The sequence below is a fragment of the Arvicanthis niloticus genome, chromosome 30 (genome assembly GCF_011762505.2).
Source record: "Arvicanthis niloticus isolate mArvNil1 chromosome 30, mArvNil1.pat.X, whole genome shotgun sequence".
In the NCBI taxonomy this organism is placed as follows: Eukaryota; Metazoa; Chordata; class Mammalia; order Rodentia; family Muridae; genus Arvicanthis; species Arvicanthis niloticus.
In genome coordinates, this window is record NC_133438.1 from 4,199,207 (window position 1) to 4,225,245 (window position 26,039).

Below are 26,039 nucleotides of genomic sequence, written 5' to 3' on the forward strand. Positions count from 1 at the left end.
GAAAGCTCCTTAAGCCTGGGAAGGAAACAACTCAAATGCTTCAGGAAGTTCTTGAACCTGACCAAATATACTAGGCTTCTCCCTGTCTGAGCATATGAAATGGTAAAAAAAACTGCTTAGAGATGCTCTCTGACAAGTCAGTCTACCTAGAAGGAGCTCACACCAGCTAAAATGCCTAAGAGACACTCTCATCTGCCAAATTGCACATTGTGGTGTGAGTTCCAGAATTCCAGATTTTATGGACAATCACCCATGCTGGGTGGGTTTTTGGTGATGCAGCTGCCTTTGAGTGAGTTCTATACCTCTAAGTAACCCCGGTAAAATTCATTGGTTCAACAAGTTGGACTTTGATAGCTTCCTTACTTTGGTCTGTCATTGATTCTCTATGTCTTTGTCTCTTTATGTCTCTCTGTGTGTGTCTATCTATGTCTCTATGTCTCCCTGATTCTCTGTCTCTTTCTTTGTGTGTCTCTGTCTCTCTGTGTCTCTCTTCATCTCTCTCTCTTTCTCTCTCTCTTGATGTAGCCTCAGCTACTTCCCCAATACTATGAGTGGCATCTTGCTACCACTGTGCTTACCACCATAATGACAATTAACTAAACCTTTGAAAAAGTAAGCAAGGCTCCAATTAACTGTCTTCTTTTAGAAGAGTTGCTGTGGTCATAGTGTCTCCTCACAACAATAGAACAGTGACCAAGACAAATACTAAAGCAGAAAGATTTCAATTAATTTTAATACAAAGGACACACAGGAGAAATATTTTCACAAACTAATATTGATGTAAGCAGGATAACTGATTATCTTGAGACAGAGACTCATGTAACCCAAGTTGGCTTTGAACTTTACATGTTGTTCAGAATGACCTTGAACTTCCAATCCTCCTGAGTTCATCTCCCAAGTGCTAGAATTAGAAGCATGTACCACCATAATATTAGCCTTGTAGCCAATATTCTAGCCCAAGTCTTCCTCAACCCCTCATTCTGTGGTTGGTTCATTTTTCTGAAGTTTGTCTTAAAATGACATATTCCTCATGCCCACACAACCTACAGTCACCTGGGAAGAGAGAGTAAGAATCACACTTGGTAAGCTGAGTCTTTTTGGATAGAAACAGCCACCATAATTCCTGTCACCAGAGACCATTAGGTACTGGGAGATGGTCTCTTATCTGTAGGCTTCTACTAGATTTAGGTCCAGCCCTACAGACTTATAACTTAAGTACATCTTAAGACAATGTGTGCCATACAGCATTGATCAAAGAAAGTGCTAAATCACAAAAGAATTCAAATCAGGGGACCAAAAAGAAAATTGTTCAACCATGCCATTTTGACATTGAATCTATTGACAGAAGTTGGATGGAGGAGATGTAGTAAATTCATGTAATGGATTATTATTTGACCAATCAAAGGAAAGAAATTCTGATATATGTTATTACAAGGATGGGCTGTGGTCTCATCATGAGCAAAACGAGCAGTCACAAAAGATAAACACTGTGTGATTCCTTTTGTATGGGTTACCCAAAAGAATAAAGTTTCTAGGCACACAAAATAGAATTATGGTTGCTTCCAGAAGGGAGGAGGTAGAATAAGAACTGTTACATGGGCAGAGTTTCCATTTTACAGAATGAAAAGCATTAAAGAAGATAGATGATGTCAGTGATTCCGAATAACACAAATGGGTTGATTCTGTGAAAATTCCTGGTATCTTCAACCCCTAACTATCCTAGATCACTGCACCAATGCTGATTATCTTCTTGTCAATCTGAAAGGATTCCTCAGAACTACCATAAAGGTTCTGATAATTAAATGTGGGCAGCCAATATGCGGGTTACTTTTAATTGTCACTTGACACAACCCAGAGTCACCTGGGAAAAGAGAGTATATTAAGGAATTGTCTAGATCAGGCTGGTCTATGATTATGAGTGTGTAAAATGGTTTTGACTGATGGTTGAGGGCTGTGCAGCCCACTGTGGGTGGCACCATCCCTAGGCAGGTATGCTTGATCTGTATAAGAAAGATAGGAGCAGGAGCCATGTCTTAGTTATGTTTTTACTTCTATGAAGAGACACCATGACCAAGGCAACTCTTATAAAGGACAACATTTAATTGGAGCTGGTTTACAAGTTCAGAGGTTCAGTCCATTACCATCAAAGCAGAAGCATGACAGCGTCCAGGCAGGCATGGTACAGAAGGAGCTGAGAATTCTACATCTTCATCTGAAGGCTGCTAGGAGAAGACTAGCTCCCACATGGTTAGAAGGGTCTTAAAGCCCACACCCACAGTGACACACTTCCTCCAATAAGACCACACCTCCAAATAGTGTCACTCCCTTGGCCAAACATATTCAAACTACCACAAGCCAGTACACAGTTCTACCTCTAGGTTCCTGCATTGAGCTCTTGCCCTATCTACCTCCAGTGATAGATTTGGCCTGCCAAATAAGCCATTTTCTTTTTCAAGTTGCACATACTCACATGCAGACACACCTACATCTAACTAAAAATAGTAAAAATAATAACAAATAAGTAATAATAAATATTTTTTCAAAAATAACAAAATTATGTTGTTGGTTTTTTTTTTTTTTTTTCAGGAACACGGGTAGAACTGAAGATTAAGATAAATACATCAGAATTAGAAAAACAAATACCATGGAATTTTTTTAAGTTGTTGAAATGGAAGGGGAACTACTTGGGAAGGAGAAATGGAACCAACAGCAGAGGAAGGGGGTGCAAGAGAGGATACATTCACAAGTGTGGATACAATTGTGTGTATGTGAGATCATGAAATCTGTTATCTTTTTATTAATATACACTAATTTAAAATAAATTTAAGGAAAATGAGGTAGCTCAGTGGAGAAAAGTGATTGATTGCTGCCAAGCCTAGTGATGTCAGTTTGAAACACAGGAACCCATATAGTGGATAGAGAAAACTGACTCCCTCAAAATATCATCTGACTCCCACATGTGGACTATGTGCGCGCACACACACACACACACACACACACACACAGGTTGGGGCAAAACACACACACACACGGGTTGGGGCAATAATTCTCTCCCTCCCTCGCTCCGCCCCCCTCTCTTCAAGACATCCCACATCCAAGTCACAGCAGGGTCAACAGCAGGCAGAGAGCTCCACACCCTCCACATGGGAAGCAGACGTTCGCCAGAGCCAACACGGACATGCGCAGAATTGGGTCCAGCTTGGTGAACTAGAGGATGAGCACGTTGCCCAGCAACGTGATCAAGAAGATCACTAGAAAGAGCGCTGAGTGGTTTGGCACAACTGAGGCACTTGTGCTAAACCAAGAAGCATGAACTCCAGCTCGTGTGAGTGGCTCTAATTGGCCCTGGGCAGCCCTGCCCAGGAAGGTGGCCATGGGCTCAGGGTGCGCCTGGGCAGCCCTCAGGACCAGGGAGTAACCCTGAGAAGTACCAGAGGAAGTGTAAGGCCCCCACAAATGGAGGACCTCACCCAAGCCTCGGGAATTCATGGCCACCCATTAATTGCAAGACACCAAACTTGATGTAATCAGCAAGAGGCATATTTTAATCAGTATATTGAGGTCAAGACCCATGACCCACACAGGGGCAGTGGGGTCTGACCCCTGAGCTTTGGAGACAGAGAGAATTTAAAGCCAAAAACCACAACTCAGGGGAAACACATCCCAAGGGGAGTGAAGGGGGGTTATTGGAGAGCACCTGTGGAAAGTCCCAGCCCATTATTCAGTTTGTGACAGGGTACAAGGAACAGGCTATTCTCTAAGAGCCTATACGTAATCAGCCATCTATCTTGTGGTCAACCAAGTTCCTGGTGTCCAGGGTGCACAGGCACACTAACTTGAACTCCCAGCTCAAACCCTATTCAATCTATCTTATGGTCAGTTTTTAGTTCCTGGTACCCATAGCGCTTGGTCATGCTGTCCTGAACTCCCAGCTCTGAACTTTTTTTTTCATTTTTTTATTGGATATTTTATGTACACTTCAGATGCCATTCCCTTTCCCCATTCCCCCCCCTTAGAAAACCCCCATCCCATGCCCCCTTTTCCTTTTTGCATTTATACACTTTTTTTAAAATGTTAATCAAAGGCTTTATAAGTGTGGTAATGCTCAATCAGAGGTGTAACCCACTACCCAACCTAGATATATCAACTATCTTTGACTAGTGGAGATACATGAACATCTGCCTCCCTGTCTCCCCCCTCTTTCTCTCTCTCATCACCTAGCTTCTCCTCTCCTTCTCCTCCTCTCCTCACTCCTTCTCTTCCTCTCTTTACTCCTCCCACCTTAGTTCCTCCTACATAGCACCCTTCCTGTTAAAATAAAACTTTTCTCTCAAAATACACCTAGAGCATAAATTATGCCTATTTGTACTAGTGAGGTACAAGATAGTCCTAATACCCAGTCCATCATCCCGTTGACTAACCAGAACCTCTGTCATCTATCCTAACTAAAACACTTATTTCTGAACCTGACTTTTTCCTTGGCTTTAGAATGAATGTCACCAGCTCTGAACTCTTATCTTACTTATTTTGTCTTGTGGATAGCTTGTTTCCTCGGACCCAGAGCGCAGAACAAGCTGATCTGCACTCTTGACTCCATCTGTGGAAGGTTTAAAATTTTTTAACTCTTTCAGAAGGAGAAGATGAAGTGAGAACTGTAGCTTGTGAATCCCACCCATCACATTTCCAAGAGGGAGCTCAACCAAAGGTAAATCAAGTCCAGTCCCTCACCCTGGGCAGAGCCTGCTTAAAATTACCAGTGGGTGTGGGTGAATTACTGACCTAGCCTGTCTTTGTCCTTGTGCACATGTGTGCGTGTGCGTGTGCGTGTGTGAAGTTGCCAAAGAACAAGTTAAATCTGAAAGAAAGGATTCATTGAAAAAGAAAGGAATTCCTTTTCTTTTGTTTAAAAGATTTATTTATTTATTTATTTATTTATTTATTTTATGTATATGAGTGCTCTACCTGCATGTAGACCTTCGTGTCAGGAGAGAGCACCAGAACTCATTACAGATGGTTGTGAGTTGTGCCGCGCCAACCCTGACCAGCAGGAATTAAGACACGGAACAACCGGTTCCTTCTCACAGCAGTTTACTCAGGATGCTTAGCAGTTGGTAGTCAAGATGTCGAGCCCTCGATCCCTTCCCGGGCGCAGCTTATAAACCCTGCCAGGAGCCCATGAACTCATGCCACATGTCATCTCTCCATAGGCTCGTGATGCTTGCATAAGATCAGGCCACCTTGAAACACAGCCTTCACACCTAATAAGGACTTGTTTATCACTCGGCCCTCGGGTGGCCATCGCCATATTAGGGCGAGGTTCTTATGGCGCCTAACAGTGAGCCACCATGTGGGTGCTGGGAATTGAGCTCACGACCTCTGAGCCATCTCTCTAGCCCCCCAGAATTTCTTCTCTTAAAGAGTTAAGATTTCCAAGACAGCCCCAGGCCAAAAATAAGAAATAAAAATATGCCCAGTGAAAAAAAGACAAAAGGGCACAGACTGACGCCACCTTTCACCAATGCAGGCTGACTCGGTTGAGCTGGAGGTTGAATGGAAGCTGTGTAGAATTTGCTAATAGGCCATGAACTGCAGCTTGAAAAGAAAAACATCAGCAGGTGGGAAAGGCTCGCCTAGTAAATTAAAAACACAAGAAAGTAGTGCTGTAAGGAGGAGAGAATCTGATTAATAATGGGTGCCTTGGAAAGATGGGAAACCCTGCCACATTCGAGCAAGACCAAGACGGCTCCCTCTAAGCCTCCTTGCTTACCTGTGAAGTTGTGATAACAGGATTCCCCTCACTTGGAGGACTGCATAAATCAGTGCTACTTATTTGGGTAGCTCCGTGTTCAAAAATCAAACACATACACAGTAATCTTTAAAGGGCGTCAGAAGTCTGGGGAGGTAACTCTGCTTGCTACACAAGCATGATAATTTGAGTTTGATCTCTGGAATCCACATGACAAAAGGAAGGAATCTGTCAGTTGTTCTCTGACTGCCTGTATACACACACATAGACTCACACACAAACACTTCACACACATACCATATACATACACACCATATATACACAAACACACACATGCTGCTACACACAAACACACACCACACACATACACATATGCCACACACACATACCATGCACACACAAACACACAGACACATCACACACATACACCCACCCACACAATCATACAGACACATATCACAGACACACAAACACACACATACAGCCACACACACACAAACACACAGCACACACATACCATTCACACACACACCACACATACACATACCATACACACACACCACACATACACATACCATACACACACACCACACATACACATACCATACACACACACCACACATACACATACCATACACACACACCACACATACACATACCATACACACACACCACACATACACATACCATATACACACACCACACATACACATATCATACACACACACACCACACATACACATACCATGCACACACACAAACACGTACAATACACACACATACTCACACCCCTCAAACAAACATGTAGATAAATGTAAACTTAAAATCTATGTTTCATTAAAAGAATTACTGCAAACCCCTCTTAAAAGCAGGTCAACACAAAACAAACTCAGTGACATCTTTGGAAGTTCTTTGCCTCATAATGTTTTGTCAGGTTTATTTATTTACTTATTTTTTACCTTCCAGGTCCCGTGTGTATATATTACGACTTCCAGTTCTGTGTTTTTATTGGATTCCTCAGTATGATCGTCATAATCACTGCCATCATCAACATGGTCATCAGTACCATATTTATCACCATCATCTCATCACCATCATCATCACCATCTTCATCACCAGCATCAGCAGCAACAGCTGCAGCACCATACTCCTACCATCTAAATCTTCATTGTTGTGATTACCGCCTCAATCGGCATCACCATCAAAGAATGAAAAAACAATAATATTCTGCTCCCAGTGATCACTACACCGTCAAGCTGAGCCCCATGCTCCCCTCCCCTTCAGCATAGCCCCTTGCCCCTCACCTTCTGATTCTCTGTCTGGACTGAGTTCTAACAATGCTATTTCCTTGCTCCTGGGGCTCACTGGGATTTCAGAAACCAAAGATTTTAGTCTTTGGCTCTAGATGGACAATGAGAGCCCTGAAGACTCCCCTTTTGGAGAACTGTGCTCTTTATGTGTCTCTGTAGAGAGAGGCAGAGAGTCTGGAGCCCCTGCTTGCCCCAGAGACTATAAAACTTTCTCTTCTGACCTACCTGATTGTGTCTGCTTCTATCTACACACAAGAAATCTACATGAGCCTCACTGGCCTGTAATGCCCTAAAGAATTCTCCTGCCCACCCTTCTGTCCTTGTATCTTACCAAGTCATGGCACACCTCTCTATAGAAGCCAAAAAACAGGTTAGTGTGTTTACAGACTTTCCCAAAACCCCAAAATCACACACACACACATACACACACACACTGTCCATACCATTTTTTGAATCTAGCATTCAAATTAAAATTCTAAACTGAAGTCCTTTTTAAACATCCACAGATTTCTGTTTGTATTACGAATGTAAGGGACCAGTGACGTGGCTCTGTGGCCCGAAGACACAGTATGGTCTTCAGGACTTGTGTGGTATAAGGAAAGAAACAGCTTTCAAAGCTTGTCCCCTGAATTCCACATATATAAACCACACATACAAATTAAGTAATTAACTAATTAACTAATTGTAAATAAATACGTAACAGTACTTTTAAGAGTATAAGGGGTCTGGAGAGATGGCTCAGTAGTTAAGAGAGAGTACTATTTTTGCAGAAGACCTGGTTCGGTTTCCACTAACTCCAGCTCCAGGAGATCCAATGATCTCGTTCAGCCTCCTCAGTTACCTGCTTGCACAGGTTCATACACTTACAGACACACACATACACACAATTCTCTGTGAACTACCCTCCAAACTACACAACACATTTTTCCTCTCTAAACTGAGCACAAAAGTATTCTCCACTTCTGTGCCCTGTGTGTGATGCCCAAAATAAAACATGCTTATAAGTGATGATCACATCTCTTGTTCTCTACACATCATCAAAGAATGATCCCTGACCTTTTCTTAACTGCAGCTAACTTCCAAATATGTCTCTGAAAATGTCCAGAACCAGCCGTCCAAATGAAGACTGTTATTTCCAGTATTGGATTGATTTCTAGACCAGTCCATGATTGAGTCCGAATAACTGGTCACATTTAAGAACAATACAAGAGACATTATAATGTCTCTTTTTGATTCTCTGTTCCACAAGGTCTAAGAACTTGAGGCAAGGCAGCTTGTCCCATCAGGGGTATAGGTAAGCAATGGTGGGTCAGGAACTTATGTCCATTACAGCTTCCCAGTCACCATTGTCAGGGCACTCAGCAAGCTCACAGGTCAGCATCATTCTCTGTCCTGGCATCAGCATGTCTCACCCGTCACTCTGGCAGCTACCATACTCCTTCAGCATCCTGCAGAAAAAAACACAAACATGTCCTCTTCCCATATCAAATACCTGATCAGGATTGTGCCTTATACCATTAAGTGGATCCTTCCCTTTCACCTAGGCGTAAGTATGCCTAGTTGTAGAATGTCATAGACACTCAGCAGAGAGTTCCTTGGCATCTAATTTTTTTTAATTTTAAAATAAAAAGACCATGATTTAAATAAATTTGTGGTGTACAGGGATATATCTACCCCTTTTTTATTTTATGAAGATATTGTTTTAAAGTTCCATGGGCCACTTCCACAGTCCCTTGTCCTTGACAATTATAAGGAATCCCAGTAATACGGGTAATGTTAAATTGCTGCCAGAAAGCCTCAAATGTTCGACTGGGATAACCAGTTTCATTATCTGTTTTTGTTTGTTGGTTTGTTTGTTTTTCTTTTTTGTTTTGGTTTTTTTATTATTGGTACTTTATCTGCACTTCAGATGTTATACCCTTTCCCCATTCCCCACTCCAGAAACCCCTTATCCCATCCTCGCTCCTCCTATGAGGGTGTGTCCCCACCCATCCACCCACTCCCACCTCCCTGTCCTCAAATTCCCCCTCACTGGGGCATCCAGCCTTCAAGAAACCAAGACCCTCCTCTCCCAGTGATGCCTCACAAATCCATCCTCCACTATATATACGTATAGCTGGAGACATTGGGTCCCTCCATGTGTGTTCCCAGGCTAGCTGTTTAGACCCTTGGAGCTCTGGTTGGTTGGTATTGTTGCTCTCCCCATGGGGCCACAAGCCTCTTCAACTCCTTCAGTCTTCTCTCTAACTCCTCCACTGGGGACTTTGTGATCAGTTTGATGATTGGTTGTGAGCATCAGCCTCTGTATATGTCAGGCTCTGGCAGTGCCTCTCAGGCTCCTGTCAGCATGCACTTCTGGACATCCATAACAGTGTTTGCATATAGTGATTGTACCTGGAATGAATCCCCAGGTGGGGCAGTCTCTAGACAGTCCCACCTCCAGTCTGTGCTCCACACATTGTCTCATATTTGCTCCTGTGAGTATTTTGTTACTCCTTCTAAGAAGGACCAAAGCACCCACACTTTGGTCTTTCTTCTTGGGCTTCATGTGGTCTGTGAGTTATGTCTTGGGTATTGTGAGATTTTGGGCTAATATCCACTTTATCAATGAGTGAATACCATGTTCATTTCTTTGTGTACTTCACTCAGGATGGTATTTTCTAGTTCCATTCATTTGCCTAAGAATTTCATGAATTCATTGTTTTTAATAGCTGAGTAGTACTCCATTGTGTAAATGTACCACATTTTCAGTATCCATTCCTCTGTTGAAGGATATCCGGGTTCTTTCCAGCTTCTGACTATTATAATAGACAACATATTATTAAATGAAAAAAAAAACCTCAAAGCAGTTCTAGTCTTGTTTTAAGAACAGAGAAACAGAGGACTAGAAGTCTGGGAGGGGTAGAAAGAAGAGGTACTGGGGTAAATATGGTCAAAGTACATACGTACCTGAGTTAGTGAACATATGTATAAAAGTCACCATAGCCAGAGCACTGAGCAGATCTTGGGTGGCAGCTCTGCCCCCAATCTCCAAGAACCCAGAGGAATCGGGGATCCCAGGTGCTCTAACTCGGGCAGTATCCTGTCTGAGCTTCAGCACTGAGCAGATTTTGGCCCCCAGCGCTTACCCCAGTAGTTACACCCACCCCACAAATTCTGATAAAATCAAGAAAATATGAAAGACAGGCTCCAGTCAGGGACAGGGCAGGTAGCACCAAGGAGATACAGATGGCAAAAGGCAAGTGCAAGAACATAAGCATCAGTAACCCAGGGTACTTGGCATCATTAGAACCTAGTTCTCCCATACAAAGAAGTCCTGAATTTCCCATATCACTAGGAAAGCAAGATTCAGATTTAAAATCACTTCTCATGATGATGATAGAGGACTTCAAGAAGGACATAAATAACACTCTCAAAGAATTTGAGGAGAACACAGGTAAACAGGTAGAAACCCTTAAAGTGGAAACACAAAAATCCCTTAAAGACTTACAAGAGAACACAACCAAACAGGTGAAGGAATTGAACAAAACCATCCAGGACATAAAAATGGAAGTAGAAACAATCAAGAAATCACAAAGGGAGACTACCCTGGAGATAGAAAACCTAAGAAAGAAATCAGGTGTCATTGACACAAGCATCACCAACAGAATACAAGAGATAGAAGAGAGAATCTCAGGTGCAGAAGATAAAATAGAAAATATTGACACAACTGTCAAAGAAAATGCAAAATGCAAAAAGTTCTTAACACAAAACATCCAGGAAATTCAGGACACAATGAGAAGGACAAACCTAAGGATAATAGGTATAGATGAGAGTGAAAATTCCCAACTTAAAGGGTCAATAAATATCTTCAACAAAATTATACAAGAAAACTTCCCTAATCTAAAGAATGAGATACCCATAAATATTTCTGGATTTGTCATTTATGATTCCCAAGACAATGTAAGCAGTTTTTTTGTCTAGATATTCTGTACCTATCACTGCTGTAGGATTGTCAATACTGCATTCTACATGATAGCAAATGCTCAAACCATGAGGCTGCTTATGCCTGGCACACTCTTTGTGTCATGAGGGCCAGTGTGTAACTATTGCATCAGACTTTCTGAGTCCTTTCTAAAACATTAATGCATGTCTCATGGTAGATCAACTAATATAATATATTGATATTATATAAGTTATTCACATAAACTGATTTTAAGTCAGTACTGGGACCAAATTTTCACAAAGTGGAATCTTTCCAGGGACCTTAATTTCAACAAATATGTGTGATGTCATTCATCAGGCTTCACCACAGTGATCTATATTTATCAACCAAGATTATCACATGCAGAGGAGACATCAAATGAAGCTCCTCAGGAGAGAGTGTATAAGATTCCCCTAGGGGTGAAAAATCACCTGTAAAAAAGGAAACATGAATACAGATGTGGAATCTCCCTTGGCCACAATTATAATAGTACATCGAGATATATTGGTACCTGTTTGATTTGTTGATCTGTGTGGCTCTTCACAATCCATACTGCCCACGCTCAGAGAACAAAAAATATGTTCACCTTGATTTTACCCTTATTGTTCCTGGACATTCCATTTCTTGTGGCTGATTTTATTTATCCCAGGTGCTTTTGGAGTATGAAGCAGAATGAATATGAGAGTAGAAACCTGGAAAGAGGTTGTATCTTCTTTATTAAAGTAGTAAAATGGCCTGTGGAGAAAGAATATTTCAGTCATATTCTGGACATACAGTAAGTGCTTTTGTATTTTCCATGTAAATGACATCATGGATGTTTCCTGGGACTACTGAGGATGAAAACCAAGGCAGTGCTATGAGTCTTTTGTTCTATTTTGTCAACCCACAAAACAAGAAAAACCTCCAAATTCTATTAAATGCTTAATGTATTAGCACTTAAAATTTACCCAGGATATATTATTTCCATCAGCCTCAAAATTAGAAGGATACAAACTGAACAATAAAACAACTCTTGTCCTTTATCTACCACATATATCCCTCCACTTGACAGTTTCCATAGCAGAGTATCCAATGGTATCTTTTTTTTTTTTGAAAGAATCTGCATAAATTTTCTATGAGTTTATACTTCCTATGTTTAGGCAAATGGCCATATAATCTACTGGTGGTCCGTCCATCAGAGTGCAGTGTGATTTTTTTGTGTTTGATTTTTACAAGTACTAGACACAAATTTCTGTACTCTGCTATTGAAATTTTAAAGGCAGCTTTTTCTGTGTATTCATAAAGAATATTCTAAAATGTATTTATATAAAAAGACACCACAAATGTACAGTTTCTAACTGGAATACAGATATTCAACTCTTAGTAAAAAATTAGTAATAAGATAACATATTTGATCTTTATCACTCGGATGATTAGAAATAATTCTGAATAGATAACAGTTATAATTCTTTTCAAAAAGGTAAACAAAAACAGTATTAGTACATTTCAACAGAATTTTAGAAAGAAAGAGCATTTAAGGTAAGGATAACTATGTGTTGATGTGATATATATAGTGGTCCCTAATGAAAATTAATTTTAACTTCATGAGCCAAGTATTATTATAGAAGACTGCTGTGAACTCAGCAGTTATTCTTTCTCTGTCTTAGCCAATAGAGTCAAGTTCATAAAAATACCATAAACTTAATGGCGCCGACATACCAGGTATTTTACATATTTCTCACTAATTTCAAATAAATATGTGAATATTTTTTACCATTACGTCAGACATTTGATGATTCATTTAACTTCTTAGCAAACATTAAAAAAAATGGGAAGAAACCCTCTCTGTGAGAACATGAAAATTGTACATATCATGAACATTTAAAGGTTGTTTGAGCTTCCAGTTTCTTTTAATCATCCCAACCAAGGTACACAGGTCATTTCAATCCTTAAGAAGTGGGGGCAATACAATCCAGTGCAGGATTGTCCTTGTATTGAATGCAAATGACACGTGTAAATTCTTGTCCTTATAAACCATGTAATCTTTTACAGACCACATACTGAAAACGAAAAATATACTCTGGCCTTGGCTTTTTCCATGAATGATATCAACAGCAACCCTGATCTTTTGCCAAATATGTCTCTAGTATTTAAATTCTCAGAATACAATTGTAATTGGAAATCCCTATTCAAAGCTATACATTTGTCATTACAAAATCATGAAGTTCTCCCTAATTATAACTGTATAAAAGACATAAATTGTGGAGTGGCACTTACAGGACTAAATTGGTCAGCAACAGTTACATTTCATATAATTTCAAAGAAGTTCTTATTTCAGCAGGTAAGTGTGTGTATATATTTGTGTTTGTGTGTGTGTGTGTGTGTGTGTGTGTGTGTGTGTGTGTGTGTATGTGACTATATTGGGTAAATGGTGGAAATTTTTGAAATCAAATACTTGTTGGTGTCACCATGTCCTTACTAGGCCTGAGCCAGTGTGTGTGTGTGTGTGTGTGTGTGTGTGTGTGTGTGTGTGTGTATTTTAATGGGCCCTAGTCCAAGTCTTGATGGGACTTCTACTTGTTCTTGTATGATACAGGGATGTGGGAAAAATAATAGCTAGCTGAGATTTCTATAATCTGCAGAAAATGTGTTTATAAATTCTTAGAAATGCATTGTACATCATCCTGCTTTCTGTGTTTTAGTTCCTTCATTTTACTTATGGATCCTTTCATCCTGTTCTGAGTGATCATGAAAATTTTTCTTATTTATATCAGATGGCGTCAGAGGATACATCTCTAGCCGTTGCCCTGGTCTCTTTCATAACTTATTTCAGGTGGAACTGGGTAGGGTTGGCCATCTCAGACAATGATAAAGGTATCCAATTTCTTTCCTATTTGAGCAGAGAAATGGAAAAAAATACAGTCTGCTTTGCTTTTGTCAGCATGATACCAGTCAATATGCATTTAGACATGACAAGAGCTGAAGTGCATTACAATCAAATCATGACATCATCCACAAATGTTGTCATCATTTATGGTGACACAGACAGTACTTTAGCTGTGACCTTTAGAATGTGGGAATCTCTAGGTATACAGAGACTATGGATCACCACCTCACAGTGGGATGTCACTCCTAGTAAGAAAGACTTGACATTTGATAACATATGGGGGACTCTTGCTTTTGGACAAAACCATGGTGAAATTTCTGGTTTTAAAAATTTTGTCCAGACATTGAAACCTTTCAAATACTCAGATGAATATCTGATGAAGATGGAATGGATGTACTTTAATTGTAATGTCTCAGCATCTATATGTAAGACACTGAAGAACTATTCATCCCATCACTCATTGGAATGGTTTATTGAACATTCTTTTGACATGGCCTTTATTGAAGGGAGTTATGACATATACAATGCTGTGTATGCTTTTGCCCTTGCCCTCCATCAAGTGACTTTTCAAAAGGTTGATAATATTCCTACTGGCAATGGGAAAGAACAAAATTATGACTGCAAAAAGGTAGTGCTTCTTGCATTATATGATATTTCATGTTATCAATGCCTTTGAGTCACCTAGATGCTCAAACCAAGCGTACTAGAAAATATATTCCAAAATAGAATGGTTTATGAACATTTTTCCTGGTGTTCATGTAAATCTATATGTTTGTATAAAACTCTAATATAGAGGGAATGAAACCAAAGGCAAAATTTGTTGATGTAGCACTGTGACTTTCTTACAGATTAAATATCTCATGTTCTAATACTGAAAATATATTCAGTCCTTCCCCCATGAACCCACTCAATGGTGAATCCTTGTTTATTAATTGTCAAATATGTTATAATTACTGTAGGGGAATGTTTTAACTAGAGATCTAAACTTATGCTCTTCCCACTGTAGGTTAGGGATATGACTTAGTGGTCTGAGAGACTTTTATATACAGGAATAGCGTGATAATTCAGTTTTCTACAATCTTGTGTGCTTATGGGTATAAATGTATATTTCTTGCTGTATATTTGTATGTTTCTGTGTCTATGTATATCTTTGTTTATACCCATATCTAGAGAGAGACATCAAGATAGCAGTAGATGACATGTATATGTAAAGGTGTGTGTGTTTCTGTCTACATATCTGCCTGTTGCAGATAACATTAATTTTTCTGTGTTCCAATTACTATCTGGATGGTTGCTTTTGTCTAAGTGTATATTCCTGTGTACATTTATCAATGCATGTGACTACATGTGCCTGTGTTTTGTGTATGTTCTTTCATTTACGTATTTCTGTTTTGCTTTGCCTCTGTGCTTATGTATGAGAGCATAAATTTGTCTGTGTGCTAATGTTACTCTGTGTGTGTGTGTGTGTGTGTGTGTGTGTGTGTGTGTGTGTGTGTGCGTACTTCTTTGTGAAGGTTCTTGCATGTGCTTTTGTGTGTGTGTGGCTGGGTAATTGCTTTGTGTGTTTCTGTGTCTTTGACTTTTTGATGAAAATTATGTCTCTGTGTATATTTGTAATTTCTAATATGAGTATGGGCATGCACGTGTACATTTATGTGTACTTCTGCTATGTGTATATCTCTACAAGGATGTAATTCTCTCTCAGTTAGTTGTGTTTGAATATTTTATATTGCAAATATATGTTTGGTGTCTGTATGCATATTTGTGCTTATTTGGGAATCTCCTCTTAGAGATTTAAAATATCAGGAATATTATAATTTTGTTTGTCCTATTACTTTCACTGGGATTTTTCGTCTGCATACTGTAAATAAAATTGCCTTTAAGATGAAATAAGAATGCATTTTGTTATTATAAGGAAGAATGTGTCGTCTATACTATGCTGCCTGTCTTTCAGCTGTGTTCCTCTCTGAGAAACACCTACTTCACTAATCCTGTTGGGGACAGAGTGAATATGAACCAAAGAGACAAACTGCAAGGAAACTATGACATTTTCTACATTTGGAATTTTCCACAGGGACTTGGACTTAAAGTGAAAATAGGAATGTTTAGTCCCTATTTTCCAAATGGTCAACAGCTACATTTATCTGAAGATATGATAGAGTGGGCAACAGGAAGCACACAGGTGTGTTTGGCTTAACTGTACTAATTTAAATTACACAACAGTAAATCATGTCAAGTGTGTGTATCCAACCTTCCTCTAAACTAGTGAAATGAAATTGATTGTCATGTGAGAGACCAGTTTCTAGCCTCCCAATCTATGTTCTTCTTTTTAATTTTTTAGATGAGTTTTTAGTAATTCACTGAGGATTTCTAACATGTATACAATGGATTTATATCATGTCAGAATCTGTTTCTTGCCTTTAACACTAACATAAAATGGTTTTAGAAAAAAAAATGATATTATTTCCGTAAAGTGAGCAATTTTCTATTAGTTCTGTTCTAACTACCACAAAGGGATTTCCAGTCTTATGTTGAACCTCTTCAAAGAATCACAAAAAAAAAACTCCTGCTCATTGTAAATTCAATATAATCAAATAACTGATTTTATTATGTAATTCTAAAGGCTGTTTACCAACTAGTCATAAATTCCCAACACCTCTAACTAACTGCATAATATCATTTTATGACAATTTTAGATATGTTATGGACTATATATTGTTTTTACTATTTTTCTTATTATGGGTATTGCTGGTTTTTTCTGCATGTATATTTGTGCAACACCTGCACATATGGCATTTGTGAATGGCTGGAGAGTTTTTCAAATCTCAAAGCATTTGCAAGAGCTCCATGCCACTCAGTAGATGCTGCAAATCAAATCTGTGTCCCCTTTACTGGTAGCAATTTTTCTTAAGAGCTGAGCCATGATCCCTGATTCATACCTTGTAAAAGATAGTATTGACTAAGAGAAACGTTTCAGCCCCCACTACTTCCTGCATAAAATATTCAAACAAACAAGGATGTGCATAATTTCCTTCTCAATATGGGGAGGAATTGGTAGTAATAAAAATATGCCTTTGAGGGAATTTGAAATGAAATATCTCTGATGCATGCCAGGTATATTATAGGTATGAATTTGGAGGTGCTTGGTTTAATATGTCATATTCAAACTACTCCCCCAAAAAGTTGTTTAAATGTCTTCAGGATTGATACGAAGTGACTCTCAGTTTGCTCAGACAGTACAAAATTTATAGCAGATATTTTTACACAATGCAATACAGAAAGCCATTCTTAGTGAAAAAAACATAAAAGCTGTAAGTTTAGTTACAGTGCTACATACCCATAAAAAGGAGAGCATTGAAATCACTTGTGATTTCTAAACAGGCCTTACGTGAGCCTTACAAACATGTCCACTAATAGAATGTAGTTTTTTTTAATGTAACCAGTGTTCTATTCACATATATCTTAATTCCAATGTGGAAACCAATAAATAAAAACATGAAGATATGAAGGCAATATGTTTCGAAACCTTAGAGTCACAGACTAAAGTGAGCGTATATTCAATGTTACTCTAAACAAAGAATGAGAGAATGATTATAAGATTGTTAAAAAAAAATCAAAGGGAAAAGTAGCCACCTCTGGGAGAATACAGTGAAAATATTAATACTTTATTACAGTAAAACCCAGAGTAAGTATATGACAAAGAGATTCCATGAGGGTACAAAATAATAGATGGATTTCAAACTAAAATACAAACTGCAAAAAGGAAATAAAACAAATACTTATCTCAGTGAAAAGACTCACAAAATGAATGCTCCAAGTTGAGGAGAGAATGGAAAGACTTGAAAACAAGGCACAAGTATCGGAAACTTCAAACGATGACAAAGATAACACAAGGAAAAATGAAAATCAGTGACAGGGTAGTACGATTAATAGATCTTATTAAAACCTGTGGTAACAAGACAAGGAAGGACACACTCTAGGTATCAACAGTAATTTCATTACGTTACAGCTGTACATTTCCAAAATAATGTGGCAAATGTGAACATCTGTCTAATACAGGCATTTAAATATCAAATAATCAGCTTGTGAAATGAAATAATTCTTGACATATTTGCCTTAAAATTTGTTGTGGACAAAGCAAGAATGTGAAACCTGCAGGAGAGAACCTTGTGTCATAGAAAGTCCCTCTGTGGATAGCAGCAGGATCCACCCACATTGCTCATATTTAAATGAATGTAGTTAATGCATTTATGCATTCATTAACTTTATATTCAGACACCAGTTTAAAATCCCTATTCTACTCCTACTCCTAGTTCTTCTTCCTTCCTTTCCTTCCCGTCTAATACTCCTTCCTTCTTCAGAAAAGAGCTTCCCTCAGAAACATGCTTTGGCATACAATGTTGCACAACAACTAGGCACAGTTTCACATTTTCCTATGGTGTAGTGGAGGTAGCCCAGTAGAGGTAATGATTCCCAAATGCAGGCAACAAAGTCAGACACAAACCTGTTACTGCTTTTAGGTTCCCCACATAAGGACCAAGCCTCACAAAGGTTATCTGTGTATAGAGGATTTAGTTTCGTCCACTGCATTATTTGCAGTAAGTGGTTCAGTCACTGTGTGCCGTTAGGGTCCCAGGTAAGTTAATGGGTAGGATTTCATGTTAAGTCATTGATCTACCTACAGTCTATTAGTCACGTAAGGCCTGTTTAGAAATCACAAGTAATTGATCTCTCTGGCTCTGACATTCATTTTTCCCATGTGGGAAGAAACTCGAGTGGGAATCAGTGGCAGGGTCCTGGGCTGGCTTTCCATGTCACCAGCTCCCACATACATGCAGCCACAGAGGCAGACCGGCGGCTGAGTTGCAGGGAAATCCTCCACATGGGCAGCAACTGTGGGTACCAATAGACTTGAGAATGTTTGGTTCCAAAGGCTGGAAACCTGGCGGCAGGCCCCAGAAGACACGTGGAGTCCAAAAGTTCAAAGCTTTATTGTTCATGGCAAATGTGGATGGGTATGGATGGTGCCACCCCTAAAAGCCAGGAGGAGCTGGCCTAAATAGAGAGGGGGAAAGAGGAGGAACTTAATTGAGCTTCACTTCCTGGCCTTTAGATAACTCACGAATATGGAAATCTCGAGGCAGAGGCCTCTTAGTCATGCCCACTACCTGTGTCCTATGTGACTGAAGGTGCAGGTTAATGAGAGATGTGGACCACATGTAGGAGCCTGTATTCTGGGGGCATGGCCAAACGAATGCCATTTCTCCTGGAGTTCCAGGGCCATGCCCACCCAAGAACCAAGACATCCTTCCAGGGCCTGACATTCCCCATCTTATCCAGGATTCCCCAAACTTTGCATATTGTTTGGGTATTGATCTCTGAATCTGTCTCCATCAATTGTTTAGTGAGTTCTCTCCGACGATGGTTATGCTAGACTTGCCTGCAGATATACAGAATATTATTACCAGCATCAGGGGTAGGGTTTCTCTCATCCAAGGTTTTCAAGCTAGCTCAGTTATTAGTTAGCTTTCTCCATTCTTTGCTACATCTTTATTCCCACAGATCATTAGGCAGGGTTAACTGTAGGTTAAAGGGTTTGTGGATGGAATGTTGTTTTAGTCACAACACTAGAAATCCTGTCTGGTTATTGGATATGGATAATATGGACTCTGTATCCCACTTTTCTAGGAGACTTAGCCATGGTAATCCCATAAATTTCTGGGAGTTTCTAATATCGTAGGATTCTAGCTTGACTCAGAGGTGCCACCCCCACTTCAGTGGTCTTTGCAAAGAATCTGTTCCTCTGTCCTCCTCTTCTATTCTCATCCCACTCCATTCCCATTCAGTCCCCAAACCCTTTCCCCCATGGTGTCTATTCTATTTAATTCTCAGTGAGATACATATTTCCTAAATCGTGCCATCATTATTACATAGCTTCTTTAGTTATGTGTAGTGTGACACACCATGGATATTCTTATCTTCCTTATAGGAGGATAACAATTATGTGCTTAAAATATTTAAAGTCATAACTGCCATTCCATTTACTATATCCAGTGAATGTATTCACTGGGTATAGTAAAAGTTCAAGGGTAGTAAAAGGAGAAAGAAAAAATTTTCAGGATGAACACAATTATAAGAAGTCATAACTAATAAATGAGGACTCTGAATGACATTCAAAGAACTCCATCATATTTAAAAGTAAGAAGAACACAAGAGGTCAAAATAAAGTATAAACACCACTCAAATGCCTGACAGAATAAACAGGTATTAGAAAAATATCAAATATTGAAATGAAGCCTGTCATAATTTATGCATAATTTTTAGTAATAATTGAGTGTTTGTGCTCATCTTCTCTAAAAATATCACAGAAAATGAGTTTAGTTTATTTTTATTGATAATGTTATTGATAATATTTTATTGACTGTTTTGGAAATTGAAATCATACATCATGTTCATACCCCATTCCTAGTCCTTTCATTTTTTCTCTCTCTAGGAGTACAAGCCACAAAAAAATAGGATAAATTAAATTTTAAAAGTTTTCTTTTGCCTTTTTTTATATATAAACACTAGATGTGATGGTTTGTATAAGCTTAGCACAGGAATTGGCACTATCTGGAGGAGTGTTCTTGTTGGAGTAGGTGTGTCCTTGTGGGAGTAGGTATGTCTCTGTGGGTGTGGGTTTTAAAACCCCCATCTAAACTGTTCCGAAGTCAGTATTCTGCTAGCAGCTTTCAGATGAATATGGAGACATCTCAGCTCCTCCTGTACCATGCCTGCCTAGCTGCTGCCAGCTTCCATGATGATAATGGATTGAACCTGTTAAGCTGTAAGCCAGCCCCAATTAAATGCTCTCCTTATAAGAGTTGCTTTGGTACTGGTGTCTGTTCACAGAAGTAAAACCCAAACTAAGGCACTGGAGTGTGGTCATACTCTCAATTTCTGTCCCATAAATAGAACTTAGTTCTTCCCTCCAAAACTCCCTCAAGAAACAGTCAAGTTTGGAAAGCTAACTTCAGATTCCTTACTACATATTTTAAGATTTATTTGTATAGTTTCCAGTTTAACCTGCTTGTTTCTTGGATTCTGAGGCAAGTATGCATTTGGGATGACAATAGGACAGTGAGACCTTGTTTCAACATAAACAAAAACCAAAAAAGAAGAGTCACATTTAATCATATTTCTGGAGAAAATGACATGAGCCTGGGAATAATACAGTCTATGATGGCAACATCAAACCTAACATGAAACAAAGGATGCAAATGCAGAATGCAGAAATCCACAAGATTCCAATACACCATATAGACACACATCATCAGACTCATTTTAATACCAAGATTTTTTAATTTAAAAAATACCCCAATTGATTTTAAGCAATCAATATTTTTACCATATTTTCAGGCTCTTCACTAAAGGAAACACTCCACCTTCCAGCTCACTATACAGAAACTCAGCACCTCCTCACCACAAATGCAATAGAAGTGCCCATATGCACCTGTTTTTCTGTTTCTGCTTAGTTTGTTAAGGTCTGTTATTCTAATGTTTTTGAGGTTATTGTGATTATCTAATATTTGAGGTCTTGTTTCCCATGTTTTTATGTCCTTCATACACAATTGGTTAAGTTGCTCTTATTAAACACGAACTATAAGCAAACTGTTGAGGAAAAGTTCAATGTGCCTTAGGAGTTACACTCATGGTAAGACAAGGCAAGGATCTGGAAAATGCAACTGAAATGTAGTCACCTCAGGAAATTGCTTACTGGCTTACTCTGCATGATTTCTAATGTCCCACTGCCTACAGGCAATACTGCTCCCAGTATTTGGGCACTCCTACATGAATTACCAATTTAAAATATACTTCACATGTATGATGACAAGCTAGACTGACAGAGATAATTTCTCTATTAGGAGTCTCTGTGAATTTTTACTATACTTTGTATTAAGGAGACAAGAATTAAAAAGAATAACCAGCTTGCAATTCCTGCACTGTTTGCATACAAAACAATATCCCCTCTTCTTCCTGAATTTCAAGATGGGAAAAAATTCAACTTTTCCACAATTATTTCCATATATTAATGTCTGTCATCATACAATGCACTAAGGTAAATTTGAGAGCTTTGTTGAAATATATATATATATATATATATTTCATAAATATATATATATATGATAAGCTCATAAATATCACATTCTAATATAATTTTGAGGGGGTAATTAAAACTCCTGATAGCATGATACATCTATTTTTCTTCAGTTGCCAACCTCTGTGTGCAGTGCTGATTGTGGTCCTGGATTTAGAAAATTCAGGAAGAATAGAATGTCAGCTTGCTGTTTTGATTGTAGTCCCTGCCCAGAAAATGAAATTTCTAATGAGACAAGTGAGTATTTCCTTCAGGGTTAAATTTTTCAAACTGATTATCATCTTGCACCCATATAGGACCACTGAAGTGGTCTAAAATGGAACATTAAAAATGTATATTGGTTTTTTAATTTTAGTTATTATAAGAATAAAATAATTTAAAATGTCCTCTTTAAGAAAAAATAGAAATACAGCATTGACTCCTTGAAAATTTATACTAGATAACATATTCTCAAAAGTATTGATAAGAAAACTTCAGTGTTAGCATGTTCTAGAGAAGATCTTTTTAGTGATTAATTCTCTCAAAAGATTAGAATCTTTAAAATATTTATTAATATTGTCTTGAGGTATGTACCCTTACATAAGTTTGTGCATCTCTATCAAGTACAGAAGTACATGAAAGACAGAATAAGGCAGGTGGTTAGTGGGAACTAGATCCAAGTCCTTTGTAAGACTAATGAAGAGGGTAAATAATAATTTGTTAAAATTATCAGAAATTGTTAAGCATGAATCAGAAGATTATGTATGATATAGAAAGTTTTTGATAAAACAAATCCATTTATTTTAAGAAAATTTGACAGAAACTTTTATCTTTATAAGAGTAAAGAATGTTTTTAAAAAATGTTCAATGACATTTGAAATGTAGAAAACTGAGAATCACTGTTGACACATGATGTGTAAAAAGTAGTATTCTTCTCAATACTAGAATGCAGTTAAAACAATTTCCACTAATTATGATTGTGTTAGTTTGTCTCCAGAACCCATTAAAAAGGAGGTCACAAACTCCTACATGTTGTTGTTCTGATATGCCTGCAGTTCTACATAAAATATACAGCTAAGCAATTCAACAGGACTGTTTGGGTTCACCTGACATTTCTGCTGGGAACCAAACTCAAGTACTCTCTATGAGCAACACATTCTATTCACAACCAACCTAAAATCCTATTCCCTCCAACAAATTAACTGATACAAGCTGTCAACAAAAGCAATTTTCCATATAAAAGACTTCAAATCTTGGCAGCATATTATCCCTTATTGCAATTATCCAGTAATTCAGAGCAATGGCAATCGGATTTTTTACACATATAATAGTGGACATTACAGAAGATATTCAGGGATAGGGTTATTGCTTTGTATGACAGAGCCTCAAGTATATGGTGTTACTACAGCCAAAAGAGGACAAAATTAGATATGATTTTTTTTTATATTTGCAGTTACAAACATTGAAAATATTTTCATATAAGCTTGAATTTTTATTCTCAATCTCATACTTCACCCATACAAAACCAATTACTCTCATGTTCATGATTAAAATTTATTTTTACATGTAAACACACTTATAAATTTAAACACCCATGATAAATGATCACAACAATTAAATAGACAAAATAGAAAATATTCTTTCTTTCATTCCCCATAACAATGAAAACCATTTACTAATGGAATCAATTATTTTATGTAGCAACAACCTTCAAAGTATTCTCAGCAACCAGATTCAGAATATTTCAACAATTTTTCTATACTTAAATAAAATATCCTGACAGTAAAATTGCTGAAGCTGCACTAATAATACTTTCATTTCTCCATTAGATGTGGATTTGTGTGTACAGTGTCCAGAGAACCAATATGCTAACACGGAGCAGAATCACTGCATTCACAAAGCTCTTACTTTTCTCACTTATGAAGACCCCTTGGGGATGGCACTTTCTTTAATTGCCTTGTGCTTCTCTGCTTTCACTGCTGTGGTTCTTGGCATCTTTGTGAAGCACCATGCTACTCCCATAGTTAAAGCCAATAATTGCTCTCTCACCTATATCTTGCTCATCTCACTCATCTTTTGTTTCCTCTGCCCCTTGCTTTATATTGGCCACCCGAACTCGACCACCTGCATCCTACAGCAAATCACATTTGGAGTTGTATTCACAGTAGCTATTTCCACTGTATTGGCCAAAACAATTACTGTGGTACTCGCATTCAAAGTCACAGCCTCTCCGAGAATGAAGTACTTTCTTGTTTCAAGGACATCTAACTACATCGTTCCCATTTGTACTCTCATCCAAGTTGTGATATGTGCAGTCTGGCTAGGAGCTTCTCCTCCTTCTGTTGATACTGATGCACAATATGAGCATGGCCACATCATCGTTGTTTGCAACAAGGGTTCAAACACTGCCTTTTACTGTGTCCTGGCATACCTGGCCTGCCTGGCCTTTGCAAGTTTCATTCTCGCTTTCTTTTCCAGAAACCTACCTGGTGCCTTCAATGAAGCCAAGTCCATAACATTCAGCATGATGGTGTTCTGCAGTGTCTGGGTCACTTTCCTCCCTGTCTACCACAGCACCAAAGGCAAGATCATGGTGGCTGTGGAGATCTTCTCCACATTGGCTTCTAGTGCAGGGATGCTGGGCTGCATCTTTGTTCCCAAATGTTACACAATACTGTTTAGACCAGACAGAAATTGTCTTCAAAAGATCAGGAAGAAATCATCTTCCCCTACTCACTGTTCATAAAATATAACTGACACATGTATAGTTGGTTCATAATCACCAAATATTAGATTACATTATCATAACTATCCATTTTGGAATGACTGTCATTTTTTTCTCTAATGATATTGCCTAGCAATATCGTGTCTACTGAGGTCTACATTTTCTCCTATAATCTTCCACAATGTCCTACAGCAATCTTCCTCTTTTCAATAAAGAGGTAAAATAATCCTGATCCATTCTAAGAGTTAGATGAATTATTCTAGGAATGTAACAGTAAAAAAATATTATTATCATCAAGTTGATAGAATATTACAAGAGATGGACTGATGTCTCCACAATTAAAATCATGTTCTGCTCTTGTAGATGAACCAATTCAATATCAAAAGCCACCAATTGCTACTAACAACCTCCTGTAACAGTAGCTACAAAGGATCAGATGGTCTCTTCTGGGCTCCAAATTTACCTGAACTTATTTATTCACATAATCACACACACACACGCACACACGCACACACACACATGCACACCTAAAATTACATTACTTTTTTAAAATGTAAAATATGGTTAAGATTTTCCATTGGCATTCTGCTTTTTAATGTTCTACTAAGAAGTCACAATTACAGGAACCTACACAGAAAGAATGCAATATGAGTAGAGATGACTGGGTTTACCTTCATGCATTTTACACAAGAATCCTCAACTTTTAAGTGTACCATAAAAGACACAGTAAAGAAAGTGACAAAGACAGCCTAGAGTGTTGAAACAATCTCTTCAATATATAAAATTTATATGACTCTGTGACAAAGATAAGCTTTGACATAAAATGAGGAAGGCAGTCACTAGGGAGTTGGTGTTGAGAGCAGCTAATGGGTGTTAGTGTATGAAATCAACTGGGCCTGATTGTTCTGGCAGCCAGCAGTTAGCAAAGATAAAGTGGGGGAAATCAAACACACACACACACACACAGAATGTTTGAATAATGACAAGATCCATAACAGACATACAGACAAACATACAGGTAGACAGACTGACGAACACATGTATTTTCACACATAAGACTGGAGAAATGCTCCAACAAAAAGGATTTCACATATGCACATATATGCATCTATACACTTATGCACTTACACAAGTATGCACAAGTACTGGTGGACAGATGGAACTAAGTTCCAACAAGCAGGCTCCAATAATTTCATACAAAGTATACATACATTTATGCACACAATTGATAAAAGAAGCAAGCTCCAACACACACCCAAACTTTGCATATGTACATACATATACATACAATGAATGAAACAAAGTTCCAACA

General features: G+C 38.4%; 1 protein-coding gene across 1 annotated transcript; it reads left to right on the forward strand.

The window, feature by feature from the left end:
* The first annotated feature begins 11,558 nt into the window (after nt 1–11,558).
* On the forward strand, nt 11,559–24,748 carry LOC143440786 (vomeronasal type-2 receptor 116-like). The gene is made up of 6 exons (XM_076927566.1): nt 11,559–11,795; nt 13,052–13,340; nt 13,702–14,514; nt 15,841–16,068; nt 22,137–22,260; nt 23,832–24,748. Exons 1-6 carry the CDS (start codon nt 11,599–11,601, stop codon nt 24,746–24,748), a joined length of 2,568 nt encoding a protein of 855 aa, XP_076783681.1. The 5' UTR covers nt 11,559–11,598.
* The last annotated feature ends 1,291 nt before the right edge of the window (nt 24,749–26,039 follow it).